At 36.9% G+C, this 22,254-nt stretch overlaps 1 protein-coding gene across 1 annotated transcript in view; it reads right to left on the reverse strand.

Annotated features, from left to right (window-relative positions):
- The window catches only part of BMP3 (bone morphogenetic protein 3), a 37,248-nt gene extending 24,875 nt beyond the window's left edge, over window positions 1-12,373 (reverse strand). Inside the window, exon 1 of the mRNA XM_074272851.1 lies at window positions 11,503-12,373. Within this exon, the coding sequence (XP_074128952.1) occupies window positions 11,503-11,818 (316 nt within the window). The 5' untranslated portion in view covers window positions 11,819-12,373. The remainder of the gene's footprint in view (window positions 1-11,502) is intronic.
- Between the last annotated feature and the right edge of the window lie 9,881 nt (window positions 12,374-22,254).

A 22,254-nucleotide genomic window follows, 5' to 3' on the forward strand; every position in this document is an offset into this window, starting at 1 on the left:
AAATCAACACATGCTATATTAACTTCTTTTTTCTGTTTTTTTTTTTCTCTTTCTCATTTTCATCTCTCCCTTTTGCTCTGATTTTTCTCTCCCAACATGATTCATAAAGTAATGTGTACTAAAAATACATAAATTTGCTAGAAAAAAACTACATTTAATATCAAATAAACCGAACACCTTGGCAACTGATTTTATCACTTCCTGGAAAACAAACAGCAGTGTCAGATTTTATATTCTTGGTCTCAAAAAACTGTAGCAACTGCAACTATGAAATTAAAAGATAACTCTTTGGAAAGAAAGTTATGGCAATCCAGATAGTATACTAAAATGCAAAGACATCATCACCTTGCACAAAGGTATCTATAAGTCAAAACTATGGGTTTTCCAGTAGCAATGTATGGCTGTGAAACTTGGATTGTAAAGAAAGCTGAGAGCCACAGAATCAATGCTTTTGAATTGTGGTGTTGGAGAAGACTTTTAAGAGTCTGTTGGATAGCAAGGAGATCAAATCAGTCAAAATTTAAAGAAATTAATCCATGCAATTCATTGGAATTCAAATATTGAAGCTGAAGCTTCTTTGGCTATGTGATAAGATAAGACTCATTGGAAAGTCCCTGATACTGGGAGAGATTGAAGGGAAAAGGAAATAAGAAGACCAGACCTGGAACTGGAGGACAAAGGAGATGGTTTAATGATTATTATCTTTCAGGCTTTTAGGCACTGCTCAGGATAACACCAAAATGCCCTGTGACTAAAGAGAAGTAAATACTTAAAGAAAAAACTAATGAATTACAAGGAGTAAAACAAGGGAATTCTATAATAGGATACTTTAATGCTTACTTCTCTAGTCTAAGAAAATCTAACAAAGAAGTGTTAAATATTTATATAAAATTTCAAAATCACTGACTGAAAAATTTTAAAAGTATAAATATTTCTTAGTTTGCATGGCATCTTTATAAAATTAAGCACATACTAGAGCATAAAAAATCTCATTAACAAATATGGAAAAGCAGAAATATTAAAAACATTCTTTAGTGAACACAAATTACAATTATAAAAGGACATTGGAAAAAAGGATATAAACTTAAATGGAAATCAAATAGCTAATATTGCAGAATATGTGGGTCAAAGAGCAAGTAAAAAAATCCCATTGTGTAATTTCATTTAGAAAATGACAACAATGAGAAATCATATTAAAACTTTTAGAATGGACTTAAAGCAGTCAATAGAGGGTAGAGGGTGTGTGTGTGTGTGTGTGTGTGTGTGTGTGTGTGTGTGTGTGTGTGTTTATATCTTTAAATAGATATCAACAAAGCAGAAAAACAGATCAATGAATTGAATAAGAAACTAAAAGAAAATCTAGAAAAGCCACAAATAAAGCTCCAAATGAAAAGTTGGAAATTCTGACAATCAGGAAAGATCAACAAAATCAAAAACAAAAATAAAAGCATTGAATTAACACATAAAATAGGAACATTACAAAACTAATAAAACAGACAAGCCATGAGCTAATTTGATTTTAAAAAGAATAGAAAACCAAATGATCATACTCAAAAATGAAAAAAAGCAAAAAGGAAATAAAAGGAATCACTAGAAATTATTTTGATCAATTATTTTATCAAGAAGGCAAGGGAAGGCAATAAGCATTAATAAGTATTTGCTATGTGCCAGACGTTGTTCCAATAACTTAAGATACAAAATCAGCCAAAAGGTAAACAACTACTCTCAAGGAATTTATCTTCTAGTGGAAGAAGACCACACACAAAAGGGAGCTAGCTAAAAATTGAGATGTGAGAGTGAAATTGAGAAAATTTTAAAAAATGCACAGCTTGGATGAGAATGACAATTGGCTGGCCCTCCCCAAACAGAAGCCCTGAAAGGGATTCACCAATGAAAAAAAAAGAAACTGGCATCGTGGAAGTCTATTTTAGGATAATGAGGCTCCAGGTGCCAAAGGAAAACAAGTGAGTCTGCAACTGAGGCATAGTGATGAAGTCTAGAAAAACACACAGCTGGAGCAGACTGAAGACTGGCCAACCTGGACAAAAATAGTTATTGGCCAAACAAGGGATAGAGATGATCTTGAATAATAAAATGGATCATTTTGATTACATGAAAGTGAATAGTTTTTGCTTCAAATCACTAATGATAGAAATGCACGTTTAAACAACCCTGAAATGTATCATTCACACATTAGATAAGAAAAGATACAAAAGAATAAAATGGAAATGATCAGAGGAGCACTAGATGGGTAATTAAACAGATATACTGTTGACAGATGAGCAAATTTGTCCAAACGATTCTAAGAAACAATTTGAAATTATACCCAGAAAGTCACTAAATCCAATTACCTATGGATGTCTCTACTATGCATATACTCAAAAGGAATCAAAGAGAAAAGATCCATATAGTCCAGAATATTCTTAATAGCACTTTTTTAGTTTAAACAAAGAAATAGAAACAAGATGAAAGACCATCAATTGGAAAATGGCTGAACAAAGGAAATTAATATAATGGTGTATTTTTGCTACAGTAAATGACAAAAATATGAAGAAACATGAGAGGAATTCATACGACCAATATATGAACTGATGAGTAGTAAAGTAAGCAGAACCAGGAGAAAATTTATACAATGATTACAATAATTATGACCAAAAAGGAAAATGACAAATGTTGGAGAAAATGTGGGGAAAATAGAACACCAATGCACTACTGGGGAGCCACAAAATGATCCAACCACCCTGGAAAGTAAAGGGGAACCATGCCCAAAGGACAACCAAACTGTGCTTACTCCTTGATCCAGCAATACTAAATAATGTAAAAAAAAGGAAAAATCAAACTAAAGAGTATGAGTAAAATATTTTAAAATGAAAGCAGGAGGAAATTCAGGTGAAAATAACATAGTTTTATTGATATTATTAATAATAATAATTTTTAAAATAATAATAGAAATTCATCACTTCCCAAATCCAAAAAGGAAAAGTAATAATTATTAATGTTGGTCCCAAAGGATATATATGAGAACCAACCCCACCATCTTAACTGAAGTGGTTCTGGATTCTGTATGCAATATTGGCCTTGGTTTATACTATTTTGGTTAAAACTATTTTGCTGAACTCTCTTTAAAGAAAAAAACAACCCCTCAAATCAAAACCAAAAATAACTTTAAAAAATTTTTACATGAATGAATAAATGAATAAATCACTAAATTCTTAAATGATTACTATGTGCAAAGTCCTATTTTAAGCATTGAGGAGACAAGCAGAAAAGAAAGGCAATTTCACTTTCTAATGGGGGAGACAAGATAAACAGGTTTTCAGCAGTTACAAAGCAGATGGAAATGCCTTTTATTTAATGTCATTTCCATTAGCGAAATCATTAGTAAGAAAAAAAAAATTTATCAGTTCTTGAAGTTGAACCATTTGATAGTCCTGAGGACTTTGGTGACAAGAACTTAATTTTCTCAGTCTTTGGGAATTCTACCTATAGGAGCAATTGCCAGGTTACATCTCCATAGGGGCTGCTTTCCATATTGATGGCTGAGGGCACTGGGAATGAAGCATTTCTATTTTCAAATTCAGGATCCTGCCTCTTTCTATCAGGATCTGAGGAGAAATAGTGGTATCTCTACCAGATTTTTGTGCACATGTGGCTATTAGTGACAGTCTCCAAGTATTGCTAATAGTGATGAGAATAGTGGATCTCTATGGTGATTTCTCCCCTCCATGATAGTTTTGAGGGTTAGGGTGGAAACTGATCTGGTGTTTGAAGGACATTGCTGAGGTTTCCTGGGCTGTCTCAATCAAGATCTGAGGGAAAATGGTGATCAAGGTTGTGGTGGAGAAGGTGGATCAGCTTGAGTAGCTCATTCTGCCCCTCTCTCCCCTCCATACGGGTTCTTCAGCTTGGCTGGTTGATTACCCTGTGAATGGCAGCTGTTTGGAATTTGGTAGATGTCAGATCTGCAGGATCTCTGCAGGAGCCCAGTGATGGCTATGAGGGCTGGACCAGAAGCAGGACTGCTATATTTATATAGGATGTACCTTGGGGGATGGGTGAGGAGAGGATCGTATTGAGGATATAAAACTAAAACTATCAATAAAAAATTTAAAACCTGATGTCACCACAAAGATTAAAAGGTATGTTGCAAGAGACATTCTTATGCGTAGATATGATGGAAGCATTCCATTATCATACCATGTGTTTACATTTATAAGGGACACAACAGCATTTTTATAGACTGCCATATGTATTTAAGGGCTGAAAAAGGACAGTCACAAGGGCAATTTAGTTATAAAGTCAGTTACTATAGTTTAGATCTGATATCATGATGCATTTGCCCCACTGCTGTCAAGACTGTGTCATTATTTCCAGGATAAAAATTCTGTATTCATGGATTCAGAACACAGCCATCCAAACTCATTCTGGATTGAACTTGGCATACCCTGGGAATATTTTTATTAGGGCAAAATGTCTTTCCACTATCACCACCCAAATAAAGATATACTATTTTTTTTAACATATGAGTATTAAAATTACAAGAGAATTTGGTGTTGAAAAAATGTTAACTTCACAAAAACATAGTATCCAATGTAAAATTTTTGAAAAGTAAACTTAAGGTGAATTTTTCTTTTATAAAAATGTCTTGCCATGTTTGATGTTTGAGTGTATTCCTACGCAGTAAAGAATCAAGGGATTTTCATTTTCTAATTTTTCTTTCAGTATCTAGGAAAAACTTTTTACTATTTCTCCACATTAGAGTGTCTGTGGAAATAGTCTATAAAAAGAATTACTTTTTTTTTTTTTTTTTTTTTTTGCTGAGGCAATGGGGTTAAATGACTTGCCCAGTCACACAGCTAGAAGATATTAAGTGTCTGAGGTCAGATTTGAACTCAGGACCTCCTGACTTCAGGGCTGGTGCTCTATCCACTGCACCATCTAGCTGCCCCAGGAATTATTTTTCAATCAAATTCTCTATGCTAACGCTTAAGAATTTGTCCTGGGTTTTCTATATAGTTTTTAATATCCATCTTATGTTTCTTAAATAAAATATAGTATATAAGACAGCTTGATTTTATTAAATGGGTCTTGCACTAAAATATTGAACAGCAATATTATTAGTTTTAAAAGTGATTTTATTTTATCCTGTTTTATATTTTTAGCTTATTTTATCTCTAATGAACTTTGTTTTGAGGAAGCAAATAGTAAGTTCAATAAATTTCAAAATATCAATCAATCCCATAATTTCAAGTAATAGGAGGATACTTTCCCACAAATCTATGTAAGAACTTCTCTGAACTTAAGTTCAGAAAAGGATTCTAGGATATGAAATCATGGAGGTTCCTCTCATCATAGGATCATAGATTTAGAGCTGAGACCCTATTTAGAGCTGAGAGTCTATCTAGTCCAATCTCCTCAATTTATCTCGGAAGAATTAACACCCAGACAGGGAAAGTCACACAATTATTAAGTAGCAGACTCAAAATCTGAACTTAGGTTAGGCCATGTTGTCTCTAGGACTTTGTTGTTGTTCTTCAGTCCAATTCTTCATGGTCCCATTTGGGGTTTTCTTGGCAAAGATACTAGAGTGGTTTGCCATTCTTGCTCCAACTCGTTATATAAATGAGGAAACTGAGGTAAACGGGATTAAGTGACTTGTCCAGAGTCACACAATAAGTGTCTGAAGCCAGATTTGAATTCAGGAAAATGAATTTTCCTGACTCTAAGTCCAAAACTCTATCCTGTGCATCACTTTGCTACTGCCCTCTAGAATTTAACAGTTCAAATCTTCTAGGAACAATATACTCAGCTTAAGAAAAGAACGAAACATTCCTTGTATTCTGAGACATAATATTAAGAAATTCATTATGAATTTTGCATATCTGCATTCTTTCCAATTCAAAAACATCTGAGAATGATATGGGAGAGGTTTTAAAGATGAATTTCAGAACAACAGTCTACCAATGGACCTGTGGAACTTCAGGGCCCTACATACTCCTATCTCCATACTAATGCTTGGAAAAGTTTGAATATTGTTCAAGTCCTTACAAAAATATATTCACTAAAATGTTTTTAATCTTAAGAACTTATTTTAATTATTGAGTTGATTTTAAATTTTCTTAAGTGGAATTTCAATTTTAGAGATCTCTTCTATTGGGTCTGTGCCCCATCTCACTTTCTAAGCATATCTGTCTGTGATACAAAGCTAATCATAAACTATTTATGCATCATTGATGCTTCTCTTTTTCATTAGCATGGATAACAGAACTTTATATTATCTTTAAAATCTTCAGTTTTTAAAAGATCTTGACAACAAAGTAAATACTTTATTAAGGAGGCAATCATTTTATTACTTTTACCATCCCTCTCCAAATATCCTAGTTTCCTTTAAATGTAAATATTAACTAATTGAAATAAAGTTCATTTGCAGCTTACTTTTCTGAGGTCAGGAAATTCAAAGTAATTAGGTTTTGAGCCAAATTCTAACCTATCACAGGATAATTCTTTCTTAATTTTTTTTTAAACAGGAATTGCTTCTATTAGTGTGACCTTCCACCTCTTGATTCCCTGTTATCTCTCTGAATGTCCACCCATTCATAACCAGAAATATGGGAAAGCTACAATGTTGTTATTCTTTCCCCCTCCCTGAGGCAAATGGGGTTAAGTGACTTGCCCAGGGTCACATATCTAGGAGTGTTGTGTCTGAGACCAGATTTGAACTCAGGTCCTCCTGACTTCAGGGCTGGTGCTCTATCTACTATGCCAGGAGATTCATGTGTGGGTCTAAGTGCTCACTTGCATTCCGTAGGAAATAGTGGGGGGCAATAGATAGTCATTTGGCCTCAGAATCAGGAAAATTTGTATCATGCATCCAGACTTTGTGACCTTGGCAAATCATATAATTTCTCAGTGCCCTAGCCAATGACGTAAAACTCTTAAATAGATGAACAGTTATTGATTTGATAAAGGGAAATGCCTCATAATGAATTTTCTCTTTCAGTGAAAGGAGGGTACTGTTAAAAACAAAACAAAATAAACTAACTCTAAAATTTAGATGATATTTTTAAAAGGTTATATTGCCCACTGAAGTAAACCTCCATTTTCAAAAAAACTACTTCTAGAAATTTAAGCAATTTCTAAGTACACCTTAGAAAGTTTGTAGTAATAATTAAGAAAATAATTAACTATGAGAATGGTTATAATTAGCAAAGAAAGAAGACAATCCCAATGCACTGTTTTTTATTAAAAGATTAAAAAGGCCAATTTAAAAAAAAACAATAGCTAAAAATAAAAATTCATCACATACCCTTCATTCCATCCTCCCAACCTGTGACATGTGACCATGGTTTTTATGGAATTGAATATTGCTGCCATTAATAACTTAATAAATAATTTCTTGCCAAAGGAAAGATAAAACCTAATAGGTTGAATTGTTTTTGTAAATGCTTTCCTATCTCAGGAACTTATAAGCACTGCAAATTTATGACTTTGGCAAACCAAATGAATGGCATCAATGAAGGAAGCAGAGAAAAGAGGTTAGTGAAAAGTATATTTAGGATGAATGCCACCTACCAGCAAGTAATAATTTAAGTATAAAGTAATCAAAAAGAGACCACGAGGAGCTGGTTTTCAACCAAAGACATTATTATAGGTTTAGAACAATAAATAATGTTAATCAATAGTTCAGCCTGAACTTTTAATATAGTCTGAAGAGTTCCACATGCCCTGAGACCATATAGGCTAGAATTATAAAGAATTTCCAATTTGCTAATCCACACAGCTTTCATCAGCCCTACCAGAATACATGTCATAAGGAGGAATAGGGAGAGCAAAATGTAATGTAGCTTAGAGCCAAAGACTCTCAGTGAAACTGGAATGCTTTCTCTGTGGCTTCTCAGTGAAACTTTGCCATCAAGGTCCTTTAATAACTGAATATCTAAACATCTTTGGATCAAATCCAGGATAAGCCACCTTTCTAGGAGGTGCTCCTGGGATGAAATAATAGGTGGGTTAAGTTAATATGCTAGAAAAATTCAAGGCTTTTTAATGTATTAATCCATTTCCTTGGTTCTTTGGTTTATCTGTCCAATGTTTATAGTTTTTTTCTTAACCTGGGTGGTGGGAAAGAAAGAGGGCCCTTTCTCTATGGTGAGGGGTCCCTTTATAGACTTTAGGCCAAATGAAGGGCCATTGGTCTTTTGGGGCATTGCAATTCTAGAATATCTCCACTGGAGCATGAGGGGAAATAGTGGTTGAAATGATGGTGGTAGTTTAACTTGCCTAGCACATGATCCTTCCTTTTCTCTCTCTCAGGGGGTGCCTATGAATTTGTTCTCTTGAGTTAAATACTTTGACATCTTCAAGAAAGTCTATGTAATTCATAGTTGGAATTGTTACTGAAAGCTCATAAAAATTGTGGAAAATCTGTTTATTGGGTAAGACTGATGAAAATCAACCAAATCTACAATTTGGGCTCCTTTAAATAAAGTGACATTAAAAACTGGTGCTTTAGGATTAAGATTCTTGTACCTGACTTAACTATGGATTGTTTTCCCCACTGTTTCATATTGTAGCTTTTCAATGTTTTAAAACACCAAATGTTCATAGTTGATATTAAAAATGAAGTATTAAAAACTCTATTTGAAAATTTGAAGTTCTGTAACTGAAAAAAATATATTTTTGAAATATATGTGTATTTTTGTTGAGGAAAAAAACTACTCTTAGATCAAAGAAGATTCAAGTTAGCAATCTAGAAACCAAATACAAAACTGTACTTATTTGTCTTAATTCCAGGCTAGCCCTTTATTATCTTGGGAAACAATGCTCATGGAGGAGAGTGCATGCTAGCACACTCTCTCCTCAGCAATCACAGCTCGTAAAGAAAATAAATTTTCGACTCACATACTTGGCTCTGTTAAATGATTCAACATTAGAACAGATATGCTTGTCAGTAGAAATGACATTAATGAAGATGCATTACTATCTTCTTTGCTGCTGCACCCTAAGGATCATGTAAGACCTTTTTCATCTGAAAAGTGCAAACCTATGTATTGTCTCTCCCATTTAATGCAAACTTCTTGAGAATAGGGACCGTTTTACTTTTTCTCTTCGCATTCCTGACATTGAGCAAAGTGATTTGTATGTTGTAAGTGCTTAATAAATCCTTTTTCATTTGTTCACTCTTCATTCATTTATGAATTTCACAAAAAAAAATTCTGCAAACTATTGAAACCATTCCCTGGGAGTAAAATCACATGTGTTCAGAGATGGTATTTCAGTCTTTCAATTCATTGGGTACCAGGATTTAGATATTTCTTTCTGCAGGGCAGCTTCCTAAGAGATTTGGAACCAAAATGGATATTCATTAGAAAATACCAACAAATCAAACACATCAGATCTCTGTTGATGAAAAACTGGATGCTGTATATGAATGAAGAGGTTAATTTTCCTGGTCTCTCCAACCTCCTCTTTACTCCTCCTGCTTCAGCTTCTGCAATTCATCAGCAACATCATTAACTTTTTAAAATGTCTAAAATGATATCTGTTCTCTCCAGTTATTAACACTTATTGATAGTAACTAACCAGATTACCATCTAGTAATAGACATGAGCTGTCATCAACATCCCATTCCTTTATGCTAATCTGAGTAGATTTGGAATCAGAAGACTTAGAGTTGGATCAGTATGATTCAACCATTTAATTCACCTGAATTTGTGTGATTTCATCTTTTTCGTAAAATTAAGCAGTTGGCCTGGATGATCTTCAAAGCATATGATATTCCAGTTTCCGCATCTTGACCCCACTCCAATTTTCAATATAAAATTGTTCTCAACACTTCACATAACTGGAAACTAGCAGATGTGGTTGACTTTTGGGGAAGTTTGATCACTCAAATTAGGGGATAGTCTATTCTACAGCAAAATGGATGTGGTTCTCTGAGTCTTTGCTGACTCTTCACAGATCATTCTTATATAATACTCCGCTGAAAATAAATCTGCTTTAGCTCAGACTGTAGCTCAAGAGTTTCATACTGACAGCATAATTCATATTTACTGTAAATGTCATCATGCCTTAAACCCCAAAATGCATTTCCAAGTCCAATTCAGGACTTTCCTTGGTGATTTTTTTTTTCAGGACTTATGCATATCAGAGCTCTGGGAATCACTGCCTAGTAATTTTGACATAAATAGTGGGGTGATACAGATGGCTGGAGCATCTTAATGATTCACAGTTAACTAGATTTACAGTTGAAGATTTATTGTTAAATTTACCTTTATCACACACACACATTTACCACAATGGACAATTGTATCCTCAAAGCTTGCAGGCATAGACATCATCCAGAAATCTATCTCCCAAACTGTTTATATTAACAATAAATTATATATTGCTTGGCAGGGCCAGGAAATAATCTCTTAAGCAATAAATTTCAGTCTAAAATAATCTGTGTTGAAAGATAGGATGAACAACTTTTTTTTTTTCCTGCAAATGCTGAAGAGTTCACAAACACTGCTACCCATTCTTAATTCTAGGATACAGCTAATTCTCAGAAAAACAAAAAAAAAAAAAAAAAAAAAAAAACAAAAATAAAACTTATCCACCTATGATAAAGTTCTGGTGATTTTAAACAAACCAGATATCAGATGGTTATTTCCTCAACCAAGGAGCCACCACATTTAATATAGCTTTACACCCTATGCAGAAATTACTGCACTGACAGAAGTACTGCAAATTGGGAAAAAAAAAAAGAAAAGAAAAAAAGCATTTTTTAAGTGGAGCAAAGAGGGCTGTGGGTGTGGAGCCCTGCCTAAACTTACTCAGTTGACCCACAGGATAACTTTGCTGAATTTTCTCCCCTTTCCTTTTTTATTAATACTTTGTTACAAGGGTTAATTTACCATGTGTGAGGGGGAGTTCTATTCAGAAAGGAAAGCAATGGCAAAAGCAAAATAGATCTTAAAAGAAAAGATGATGCAAAGGAAAGATGAGCATTCCGAGCCAGATTTCTCATTTGGGTGTAGACGCTCAGTGGCACCTGCATCTCCACAGGCACCAAGTTACCATCAGCTTGAGGAGCTTTAACAGAAAGAACAGGGACTGTAAGACAACAGCATCTAAAGGTGCTTCTGGCCTCTGTGTCCCTGTCCCTCTTACCCTCTCCCCCTCAACGTTTCTCTTCCTTTTCCACAGTGCCATTCCACTTCCTCTACCCACCCGGGACAGGTATCTCCACATCCTCGGCACCCCTCCCTACTCCTTGGCAAGTCTTCACTAAGTGCAATTCTCTTTCCCTCTGACCTCCTCACCCAGCCTGTCCGGAGCTGACAGACCACCCAGCCAAACTTAGGAAAGGGGTGCGGGCGAAGTGGAGGCGACGGGACACACACAGACACACACACACACACACACACACACACACACACACACACACTAACACGCGCGCGCGCGCACGGAGAGGGGCCTCTCGGACTGCCCCGCGGGAGGGGACGGAGGGAGACTCACCTGCTCCCAGAGCTCGGAAGCTGCGAACCGTGTTGCCCTCCGGGAGGGATACGTGGCGAGGGTGTCTGGGCTTGCGGGGCGCCCCAGCCAGGGGAGGACCACCTCCGCTGTATTTGTCGTAGAGGCGCAGCATATGCTGGGCCACCTGATCCCCAGGCTCTGTTTCTAGTGCGGGGCTCCTGCCGGTGCCTCGGGCCAGCTGTCCCGGCAGCGCCTCGTGGGACCCCTGGGGGGGCTGCTGAAAGCGCTCCCAGCGCCCCGCGCTAGCGTAGCTCCAGCTGAACCACAGGTAGAGTAGGCAGCGGAGCCCGGCCATCCTCTTCGTGCGGCGCTGCCCTCCCGGGAGCGCTCGGCCGTTCCTCGCGGGCACTTAGGGCGGTCCGGGAGTTTGGAGGGCAAGGGCAGCGAGGCGGGCTGCGGGCTCGCGCGCTGGAGCGGGGAAGCTTGGATAGACCCCGACACAAGGCAAGAGGAGAGCGGGGCCCCCTTTAGTTAGCCGTAGCGGGGTGAAGAGAGTGCTCGAGTCAGCGCTTGCTCGCAGGCTGTCTCGGATCGCTGCTGGCAGAGAACCCGGGCGAGAGCGGTCACGGAAGGCGAGGGCTCCGGGGCGCTGCGGGGAGAGCCTAGAAGGAGAGGCGGGATGCGGGCACCCGATGGTCTTCAGGGCGGGGGGGCGTCCGCGGCTTTCCGGAGCTATTCTTACCATCCCCTTCTGCCCTGGCTCGGGGAGAGGCGGGCAGGGGTGGGGAGATTAGCTGCTGGGGGGGCGGGGGGGGCAGGAGAAACCCGGCGGCGTGGGCACTGCTTTCTGTTCTTTCTCCCTGAAGCTGCCCAGGCTCAGGCACTCCAAGTTGTGTATGTGTATGGGAGTGCGTGTGTGCGCGTGTACATGTGTGTGTGTGCATGTGCGTGTGTGTGTGTCCGCTCTCTGCACCGATCTGTGCAATCAGCAGCCAATGGCTCATTCCCAACTCGGACACCGCTGGCGGCTGCCCGAGAGGCAGAGAGAGGGGGAAACTCACCACAGCGCGAGGGGGAGAAAACTGGAGACGGAGAAGAGTAGGAAGAGGCAAGGAAAGAAAGCCCACTGAGATGCGGGAGAGGAGGGCTGAGGCGGGGGCGGGGGAAGGGACAGAGAAACGCTCACTTTTAATTCATTTCTCCGGCGAAACCTTCCTTCGGCCAGCACCTGGGGAGTAAGAAGGCTTCTCTCTACTGACCCTAACTTCCCAGGCCAGCCACGTAATAAATCAAGGAAAGCAGCGGGATCGTGTAGCACGGAAGGCAGGGGCCAAAAATCAATGGCAGGATGCGGAGAAAACCTCGGCACTTGTCTCCTGAGCAGTGAGTGTGGACTGAGCGCAGGTGAAGGAGGGCTCCTTCTCGGGGCACTCGCTCGTCCCCACTTCGCTCTCAATCGCACCCACCCACCCTGAACCGTGAACTGGCTGCTGGGCCCCTGAAGCTGACTCCCCTCCTCTCGCCTAGGTAGAGACGCTAAACAGAGAGGGAACTACATCACCGGAGAAGCTGTCCTAGGCAAAATCCTGGACGAGGAAGGGAAACTAGATGGCATGCATTTTGCTGGGACCGTTCCCAATGTCAGCATTTATAGCACTCCAGAAATCAGCAAATCTGCAAGTCAGAGCTTCTTTTATTGTTTTTTTCTGGAAGGAAGGAAGGAAGGAAGGAAGGAAGGAAGGAAAGAAAGAAAGAAAGAAAGAAAGAAAGAAAGAAAGAAAGAAAGAAAGAAAGAAAGAAAGAAAGAAAGAAAGAAAGAAAGAAAGAAAGAAAGAAAGAAAGAAAGAAAGAAAGAAAGAAAGAAAGAAAGAGAGAAAGAAAGAGAGAAAGAGAGAGAGAAAGAGAGAGAGAAGGAAAGAAAGAAAGAAAGAAAGAGAGAAAGAAAGAGAGAGAGAAAGAGAGAGAGAAAGAGAGAGAGAAAGAGAGAGAGAAAGAAAGAAAGAAAGAAAGAAAGAAAGAAAGAAAGAAAGAAAGAAAGAAAGGAAGGAAGGGAGGAAGAGAGAAAGAAAGGAAGGAAAGAAGGAAGGAAGGAAGGAAGGAAGGAAAGAGAAAGAAAGAAGGAAGGAAGGAAAGAAGGAAAGGAAGGGAGGAAGGAAGGAAGGAAGAAAAAGAGAGAGAAAAAAGAGAAAGAAAGAAAAAGAAAGAAAGAAGGAAGGAAGGAGACAGGGAGGGAGGAGGGAAGAAAGGAAAGAAAGGAAGGAAGAAAGAAAGAAAGAATTGTCTAGACTCAAGATGTGATGGAGAAAATGTTAGTACAAGAGGAAACTTAGAAGTACCAAAATTTTTGAGAAAGCTGGGATGTTAAATATCTACCAGCTTATCCTCGATAGAAATGAAATTATTTCCTAAACAGTATATGGGAAAAAAATATTTCTAGAGTGGGAAAAGATGATATTGCCATTTAAAACAAGGACACCAAAGGAATACTCATGTTTTGGTGTGTCAAAATTTGCCAGCTATTTACATCCCCAGAAAAAAGAGCAAACAAGGCATCAAATCACAACAATCCTAGCTGAGGTGCCTTTCTATGATGACAAGGATTTGCCTCCAGCCAGACACAGAATAAACTGCTATTGCAGCTTAAGCCCTCTATCTTTTTTTTTCAATAATTTTATCAGTTAAATTAACTTTCGACATTTGATTTTTACATTACAGAATGTTTATATGTCCCATTATCAATGCAGAGTGCATTTATTTTAAATACATAAGACTGGGGGCTGCGAGAGATGGAGGAGGAGAAAGAGACTAGAGAGACAAAGACAGAACTTGTAATTAAACCACATCAAACCTGACTTGAAATTCTAGTATATATCCTTACCACAGTGTTCATGAGTACATACTACATAGTAATGTATATGTATGTATATGTATAGATATTATTAAACATGAAACGTTATGCAGAGAGACTGCTCTTCACTCTTCCCTAAAGGCATGGCAATTAAGCTAACCAGTCAAACAAGAAAATATTTATTGATCTCAGAACTATGCTAGATATTGTGGGAGGAACTAATAATACAGCATGGACTCTCTTTCAGTAGGTTTACAATCTAATTGGTGGTGCAAGGTAATACACATGAAGCAATTAGTAAATAAAAGACATCACAAAATGCTAGGGTATTTTATGGTAAGAACTTTAGGAGTTTTAATAAATATCATTCTATGTATCTTATATATAGCTATATAATCACTTGAAGCTAAACTCCTAGAAAAGGTCACCTATAGTAATTGCTTCCACTTCCTCACCTCTTACTCTCTTCTTAATAATCCTTTACAATTTGGCTTCTGATTTTACCACACCACTGAAACTCTACAAAGTTACTAAAGAAGTCTTAGCTGCCAAGTCCAATGGCCTTTTTTTTTTTTTTTTTTTTTTTTTTTTTTTTTTTTTTTTTTTTTTTTTTTTTTTAGTACATATTTTCTTTGTAGTCTCTGCAGCTTTCACTCTTTTGATTATTCCTCTCTTTGATACTCTTTTTTTTTTTAAGGTTTTTACAATACCAATTTTCCTTCCTTCCTTCCTTCCTTCTTTCCTTCCTTCTTTCCTTCCTTCCTACCTTCCCTCCTTCCTTCCCTCCCTTCTTTCTTTTTTCCTTCCTTCCCTCCCTTCTTTTTCCTTTCTTCCCATGTTCCTTCCCTCCTTCCTTCCTTCCTTCCTTCCTTCCTTCCTTCCTTCCTTCCTTCCTTCTTTCCTCCCTTCCTTCTTTCCTCCCTTCCTTCTTTCCCTCCTTCCTTCCCTCCCTTCTTTCTTTTTTCCTTCCTTCCCTCCCTTCCTTCTTTTTCCTTTCTTCCCATCTTCCTTCCCTCCCTCCTTCCTTCCTTCCTTCCTTCCTTCCTTCCTTTCTTCCTTCCTTCCTTCCTTCCTTCCTGCCCCCTACCTTCTCTCTCTCTCTCTCCCCTTCCCTCTCTTTCCTCTGTCAATCTGTCTCTGTTCCTCTTCTTTGCTGAATTCTCCTCCAGTTCATTCCCTCTAACCATAGGTGTCTCTCAAGATGTTGTCCTGGGTCCCCTTCTCTTTTCCCTCTAGACTACTTTAATTGATGTCACTAGCTTTTATAGATTTAATTACCTTCTCAAATCTATCTTTAATGTCTCAATTCTATGGCAATCTTCAATCTCACATGTGTGAGTCCAGTGGACATGTTAAACTGAGTATGTACAAACCAGCACTGATTATCTGTCTCCCTAAACCCATCTCCCTCCTATCTTCCATTTAACTGTAGTGAAGAACACCTCACAATTTCTCAACTGTTGCCATATCCAGCCTCTTGCCCAAAAAGCCTGTCACATTCACCTTTGCAACCTCTTTCAAATCTGCCCCTTTCCTCTGACATTGCAGGCCCTCATCACTTCATATCTATTTATTACTGTATCAACTTGCTGGTAGTCTTCAAGTCTCAAGTCTCTCCCCACTCCAACCCATCTGGCATTCAGCCACTAATGTGATTTTCCTAAAATGCAGGTCCGATTATGTCATCCTCCTACTTAATCAAAACTCTGATGTCACTTTTTTGCCTTCAGGAGCAAATATAAAATGCATTCAAAGCTCTTCTTAAGCTAATCCATTCCTCTCTTTTCAGTTTTCTTATATTTTATTCCCCAGTTAGAGACACTAACTTCTTGTCTGTTTCTTATACAAGAAAGTCCTTCTATCAGCTTCAGGTATTTTCTCGGGTTATCCTCAGATCTGGAATGTTTTCCCTGATGCTCTCCAACCACTGACCTCCCTGACTTCCTTTAAGTCTCAACTAAAATTCTGTTTTTTTACAGGAAGCCTTCCATAATTTATCTGGTGTATAGCTTGTTTTGTGTATATTAGTTTGTATGTTGTTTCTCCCATTAGATTGTAAGCTCCTGAGAGCCTTTTGCCCATCTTTGTATTCTCAGTGTTTAGCATAGTACTTGGCATATATTAGGCACTTAATAAATGTTTATTGAATTGAGTTGAAATGAAGTAAGAGAAGTTCAGTGTTGGATGAAATATTTTGGGGAAGGTATCATGGAGCAATTGAGACCTAAACTATAGGAGACTATAACCAAGAGCAGCTATGGTAGTTTGAAAGCCATTAATAGTAAAATTAAGCACTACAAGTGAGATTGAAGAAAAAGAGATTAAATAATTCTTTAAAGGAAGAATGACTGTATTTGGTAACTGAGAGGGTATTGGAATAAAAGATGGATAAATTTGAAATCAATTTTTAAAAATTTTGGATTATGACGGTTCCATTGACAAGGCAATTATGATAGAGCATTATCCTAGGTAGAAAGGTCATTAATTCAGTTTATGATATATTGAGTTTGAGGTAAAAGCAGGGCACTTAGGTAGGAATGTATATAGGTCTGGGATAATGTCGGATCAGAGATTCAGACCTTGTCAGCAAAGATGAATTCTTGGAGTTAAAGAGGATTTAAAAAAAAAAAAAGGAGAGAAAATTTCTAAGGAGAAGGAACAGCTGTTATGAGAAGAATGCCAAATATACACCTCCTCCACATCCACTGATTTTTCCCCCCCTTCTGTAGTTGGGGTCATCTTATGGATCACATTTTAGGATGAGCCAATGTCTTCACCCTTCATTGGAATGCTTGCATTGTAGAACATGGAGTCAGAAAGATTAAAGTGTAATTCCTTCCTCAAGCAAGAACTAGTGGGGTGATCATAGGCACATCAATTGACATTTCTGTGCCTCAGTTCCCTCATCTGTAAAAATCATTGATAATAACACCTAATTCACAGGATTATTAGGAATCAACACATGTAAAACACTTTGCAAACCTTAAAGTGCAATGTAAATATCTTATTATTATTTCATGTATGTTCTGATTTTTTCTAAAGAACTCCTAGATGGCTCCTTGGTTCCTGAGTTGGGGAAAGGAGTGTGCTGAATCAAAGAAGAATGATATTTGAGTAGGTTATAAATTAGATTATTTCTGGTCTCTTTTGGGGGACTGGCCGGGAGTCAGCCAGTATCAGGTCTCCCTTAGACTTCTAGTTAGGATAAGGGAATTTAGTGGAAGTTCAGTGGAAGGAATGGATAGCTTTAGAATATAATATTAGAGAGAGAGGAATAAGCACAAAGAAGTGGGGATAAAGAATCAGTTTATATTATAACAATTCACGGTCATTCGATGGAGAGAATATAGTGAATGGGAGTTTGCTTATTATTACTGAATTAGTCCAGGAATATTATTAACTATAACTAGAGGTTTAGTTTTAGGTGGTCTTCTCAAGCACAAACCAGCATAAGGAATTGAAGGAAAAGGATATTTTCTTATCCCTGAAGGCAAGAGATAGATGGAGGGAGCTAGAAGGAATGACATCTTTATACCCTTCTAGATAGACTTAACCCATTCCTGATCTGAGTAGGATTCCAGAACTACCCAGCTTTCCTTCCCCCAACTAATTCCTCTGTGTCAATTCTTTCACCTCATTCATATAATCTTTTTAAATATATTCATATAATCTTTTTAAAATTTTGCTACATGGTTTTGTTTTTTAGAATTGTATCATATTCAGCACACTTAGCTCTATCCTAATCTTTCTTTTGAACTATGTGTAGTTACTGATGACAATTTTAGACATGTGGTTTACCTTTCCATGAATAAAGCATAAACAGTTTGTCCTTATTGAGTCTCTTGAAATTAATCTTTGATGTTTACCTGATATTTTTGTTGGATCTTACATGTCAAATATATAAAAAATATGTGTACACACACACACATGTATTTGCTAAGCTTGCATATATCTTAAAATCCTCCACTAAGTCTTCTGCTTTGTATTTCTTTCTCTGAGTACAAGTGACATTATGAAATCTGGAAATAGCTGTTTCTAGTCTTGGAAGCAAGTTCATGAGATTAAAATCTGAGGAGTTCTTGGTTCAGGTGTTCATTGCCCAGCAGATGATGACCTACAAAGCAATTTTTTTAAAGAGAAGTTGATCATGATCAAGAGGATGAGAACCAGCCATATATGTCTATCTGGTTCTATCTGGTCTGAAGATATTTATGTTGAATGAGTTTCTTGGACTCAAAGCCAAAGTGAAGGTTTCATAAGTACAAGTTATTTCATGATTGAATATTTGAAATATCAATCTCAGAGGAGACTATAGTAAGAATATGAGTTGCAACATCAAGGTTTAAGTATTTTTCAATGAATACTTATGAATCTTTAGTATTTTTAGCATCTCTATTGTAGTAGAGGAAATAAATGGTTGTCCTATTCAGGTAGGAATCACATAAACAGTTTTAAAGAAACTAGAGATATAAACCGATGGACTTTTCCCCCCATGGATTTGTAGTATGAGCTTATATTTTCTTCAGGGATATAGAGTAGGAATACAGTGAGCTAAAGAGCCTGGCTTTCCTTTTTTTGAATCAGGTCAACTCAGGACTGAATCTTGCTTATGTATGCTAGTTATCTCTTATACTATAGAGTTAATAAGTATTTAACACTTTAAGAAATACCTCTGAGCTCGAGGCACCAGATCACAATGAGGCAGTGATAATCATTATTATGTGCACCTTGAAAATTTCCTATTGTCTATCTAGGGTGAGAAAACTCCACAATGATTGTAGAATATGAAATATTTTTATATGTTTAATATAAAAATAGGACAAAATATCCTAATTGATTTATTTCATAAATTTATACTTTTCTACTACTTGCACTTTCCTTTAAATTCCTCTAGTACTAATTATATACTCTTAAATTTAGACCCAGATCTTTGAGAAATAATATAATTTAACTTAACTTTAATCTATAGCTAAAACATTTCTATCTTAAGATGTCCAAACTAAGACTTCTTAAACCTTTTCCACTTGTGAGTCCTTTTCACTCAAGAAAATTTTATGTAACCCCATTTGAATTGGAGCCAAAGTATTTCTGGCAACATTTGTGCATGCATGGTGCAAAGTGTGCACGTTGTGTGTTCAGAACCAAGACTGCAGTGCAATTGCATGATGCAACATGGGCAAGCAATGCCAGAAACACCTCAAATTCATTACAAATTTAATTTTGAATTAATTTTTGGTCATTGCACTCAGAAAGTTTTTACTGTTGCCAAATTTTTCATGACTCCCACATTCAGTTATGCAGTACCATATGGACTCATGACCTATACTTTAAGAAGCTTTGATATAGTTCATCATCTCTTCTGCACCAAGACAATTTTATATGACATTTGTAAGGATCTTGAAATTATAGGTTTTGGATAAAATATCAGAATGGTCATTACTCAGTTCTTTTCTAATATTCTCTCCAAGTACCAAAAAGAGGTTTTCTACTTAATTTCAATATGTAAATGAAAACACCGGAGATGGCATTTGAACAGAGCCAAAATGCAAACTGGAAGTAGACTTACATGTACCATAAAGAACAAATATGTCATTTTGGCTGAAACATAGAATGTAATAAGGCAAATAATACATAACCAAGCAAGAAAGAGATCAATGTCACTTTGAAAAGTGACTTTGAAAAAAGTTCAAAATCAAATTTTTGTTTTACCTTAATAGGAGCCACTGAGGCTTCTCAAGTAAGTTTCATTGTCAAATATGGACTTTAAGAATATACATTTCATACTAAAGAGCGGAAAGAGACATATATGTGCCAAAATGTTTGTGGCAGCTCTTTTTGTTGTAGCTAGAAACTGGAAGATGAATGGATGTCCATCAGTTGGAGAATGGTTGGGTAAATTGTGGTATATGAAGGTTATGGAATATTATTGCTCTGTAAGAAATGACCAGCAGGAGGAATACAGAGAGGCCTGGAGAGACTTAAATCAACTGATGCTGAGTGAAATGAGCAGAACCAGAAGATCACTGTACACTTCAACAACAATACTGTATGAGGATGTATTCTGATGGAAGTGGAAATCTTCAACATAAAGAAGATCCAACTCACTTCCAGTTGATCAATGATGGACAGAGGTAGCTACACCCAGAGAAGAAACACTGGGAAGTGAATGTAAATTGTTAGCACTAATATCTGTCTGCCCAGGTTGCGTGTACCTTCGGATTCTAATGTTAATTGTGCAATAAGAAAATGGTATTTACACACATATATTGTACCTAGACTATATTGTAACACATGTAAAATGTATGGATTGCCTGTCATCGGGGGGAGAGAATAGAGGGAGGGGGGGTAATTTGGAAAAATGAATACAAAAAAAAAAAAAAAGAATATACATTTCAGAACTGTGGGGATAATTTAGAGAGGCTAGTAAGTGTTTGAGGTTAGACTTGAATTCCACTATGCCACTTAGTTGTCCTATTTTGTGGCTGAACCTTACCAAAATAATATAGATGATGAAGATACTACATAAATTAAAGTACTACATAATTTAGTACTATGCAAATTAGATTACTTGTTCAGTCATTTTTTCAGTTGTGTCCAACCCTTTGTGACAGAAGTTGGGTTTTTAGCAAAGATATTGGAGTGGATTGCCATTTCTTCTCCAGTTTATTAAAAGATGAGGAAACTGAGGTAAACAGGAGTAAGTAATTTGCCCAGGGTCACACAACACACATAGATTTGACCTCTAGTTGAGGTCAGATTTGAACTCAGGAGGATGAGTTTAAACTATGAAGGGACTAGATAAAATAATAGCAAAATTAATTTGGAAGAAAAAAAAGGTAAAAATGAAAGTGAAGGGAATTTTTTTCAATGAAAAATTATATTATATCTGAAATTATATTAGTAAGAATTAAAATTATTTAATGCTAGATAAAAAATGGAAATATAAGTAAATCATATAAGATAGATGAGCAAGACATAGAATAGAACAGAAAAAAATAAACCTATATAAAGTAAACTGATGAGTATACTAGTAGGAAGAAAGACTTGGTTTAATAAGAACTAGCAAAATCAGCCAGAGGCTATTCCAAAAACTTAGTCAATAGATGTGAAGTTTTTAAAATAAGAAATGCAAGTGAACAAAACCCATGTTTTTAAAAGCTTCCAAATCATGAATAACAAGAGAAATGAAAATTAAAATAACATGGAGGTATCTCCTTATGTTCATCAAGTTGGCTAAGTAGTAAAAATAGATAAAGCCAAAGTCCTAAGGGCCATGGGAATGATTGCCATATGCAAGCTCTATTGCTGGAACTGTAAATTTGCATAACTTCTGATAAACAATTTGCAATCAGTGAGATGTTGCTAAACTCTTTATACACACACACACACACACACACACACACACACACACACACACTTAGAGATCTCACTACTGGACTTTTGCCTTAAGGGGTCAATAGTACAAAGGAAAATCTACCTACCTATGTATCTATGCACCTATCTCTCATCTGCTTATCTAAAATTATCTGTTGAAGTAGGAAAGTGAAATAAAACATTCACACCAACCTACTTACCTACCCACCCACACAGACACACACATATGTTTAATACATATATATATATAGTCTATATGATAGTCATGCCAATTGATTGAATAAGAAAACATATTGTGGTATACAAATTTAGTGGAATATTTCTAACTATGTAAACCATTTTATCTCTTAATCCTCAAAATGAGATAATTGGACTCATTTTCTCCCAAAGTCTGTTTTGGTCCTATATCTATGATATTATACCATAAGGAACAAAGAACCAACATTGTTCAAACTTATCTTTGTTCATTACTGAAGAATACTTTCATGCTTTTGAAAATAATGTTCTTGATCACTTGTATGGGAATGACAATATTTCTGTAAATATGCAATAACCACCCTTTTCTTCAG

This window comes from Sminthopsis crassicaudata, chromosome 6 (assembly GCF_048593235.1).
Source record: "Sminthopsis crassicaudata isolate SCR6 chromosome 6, ASM4859323v1, whole genome shotgun sequence".
NCBI lineage: Eukaryota > Metazoa > Chordata > Mammalia > Dasyuromorphia > Dasyuridae > Sminthopsis > Sminthopsis crassicaudata.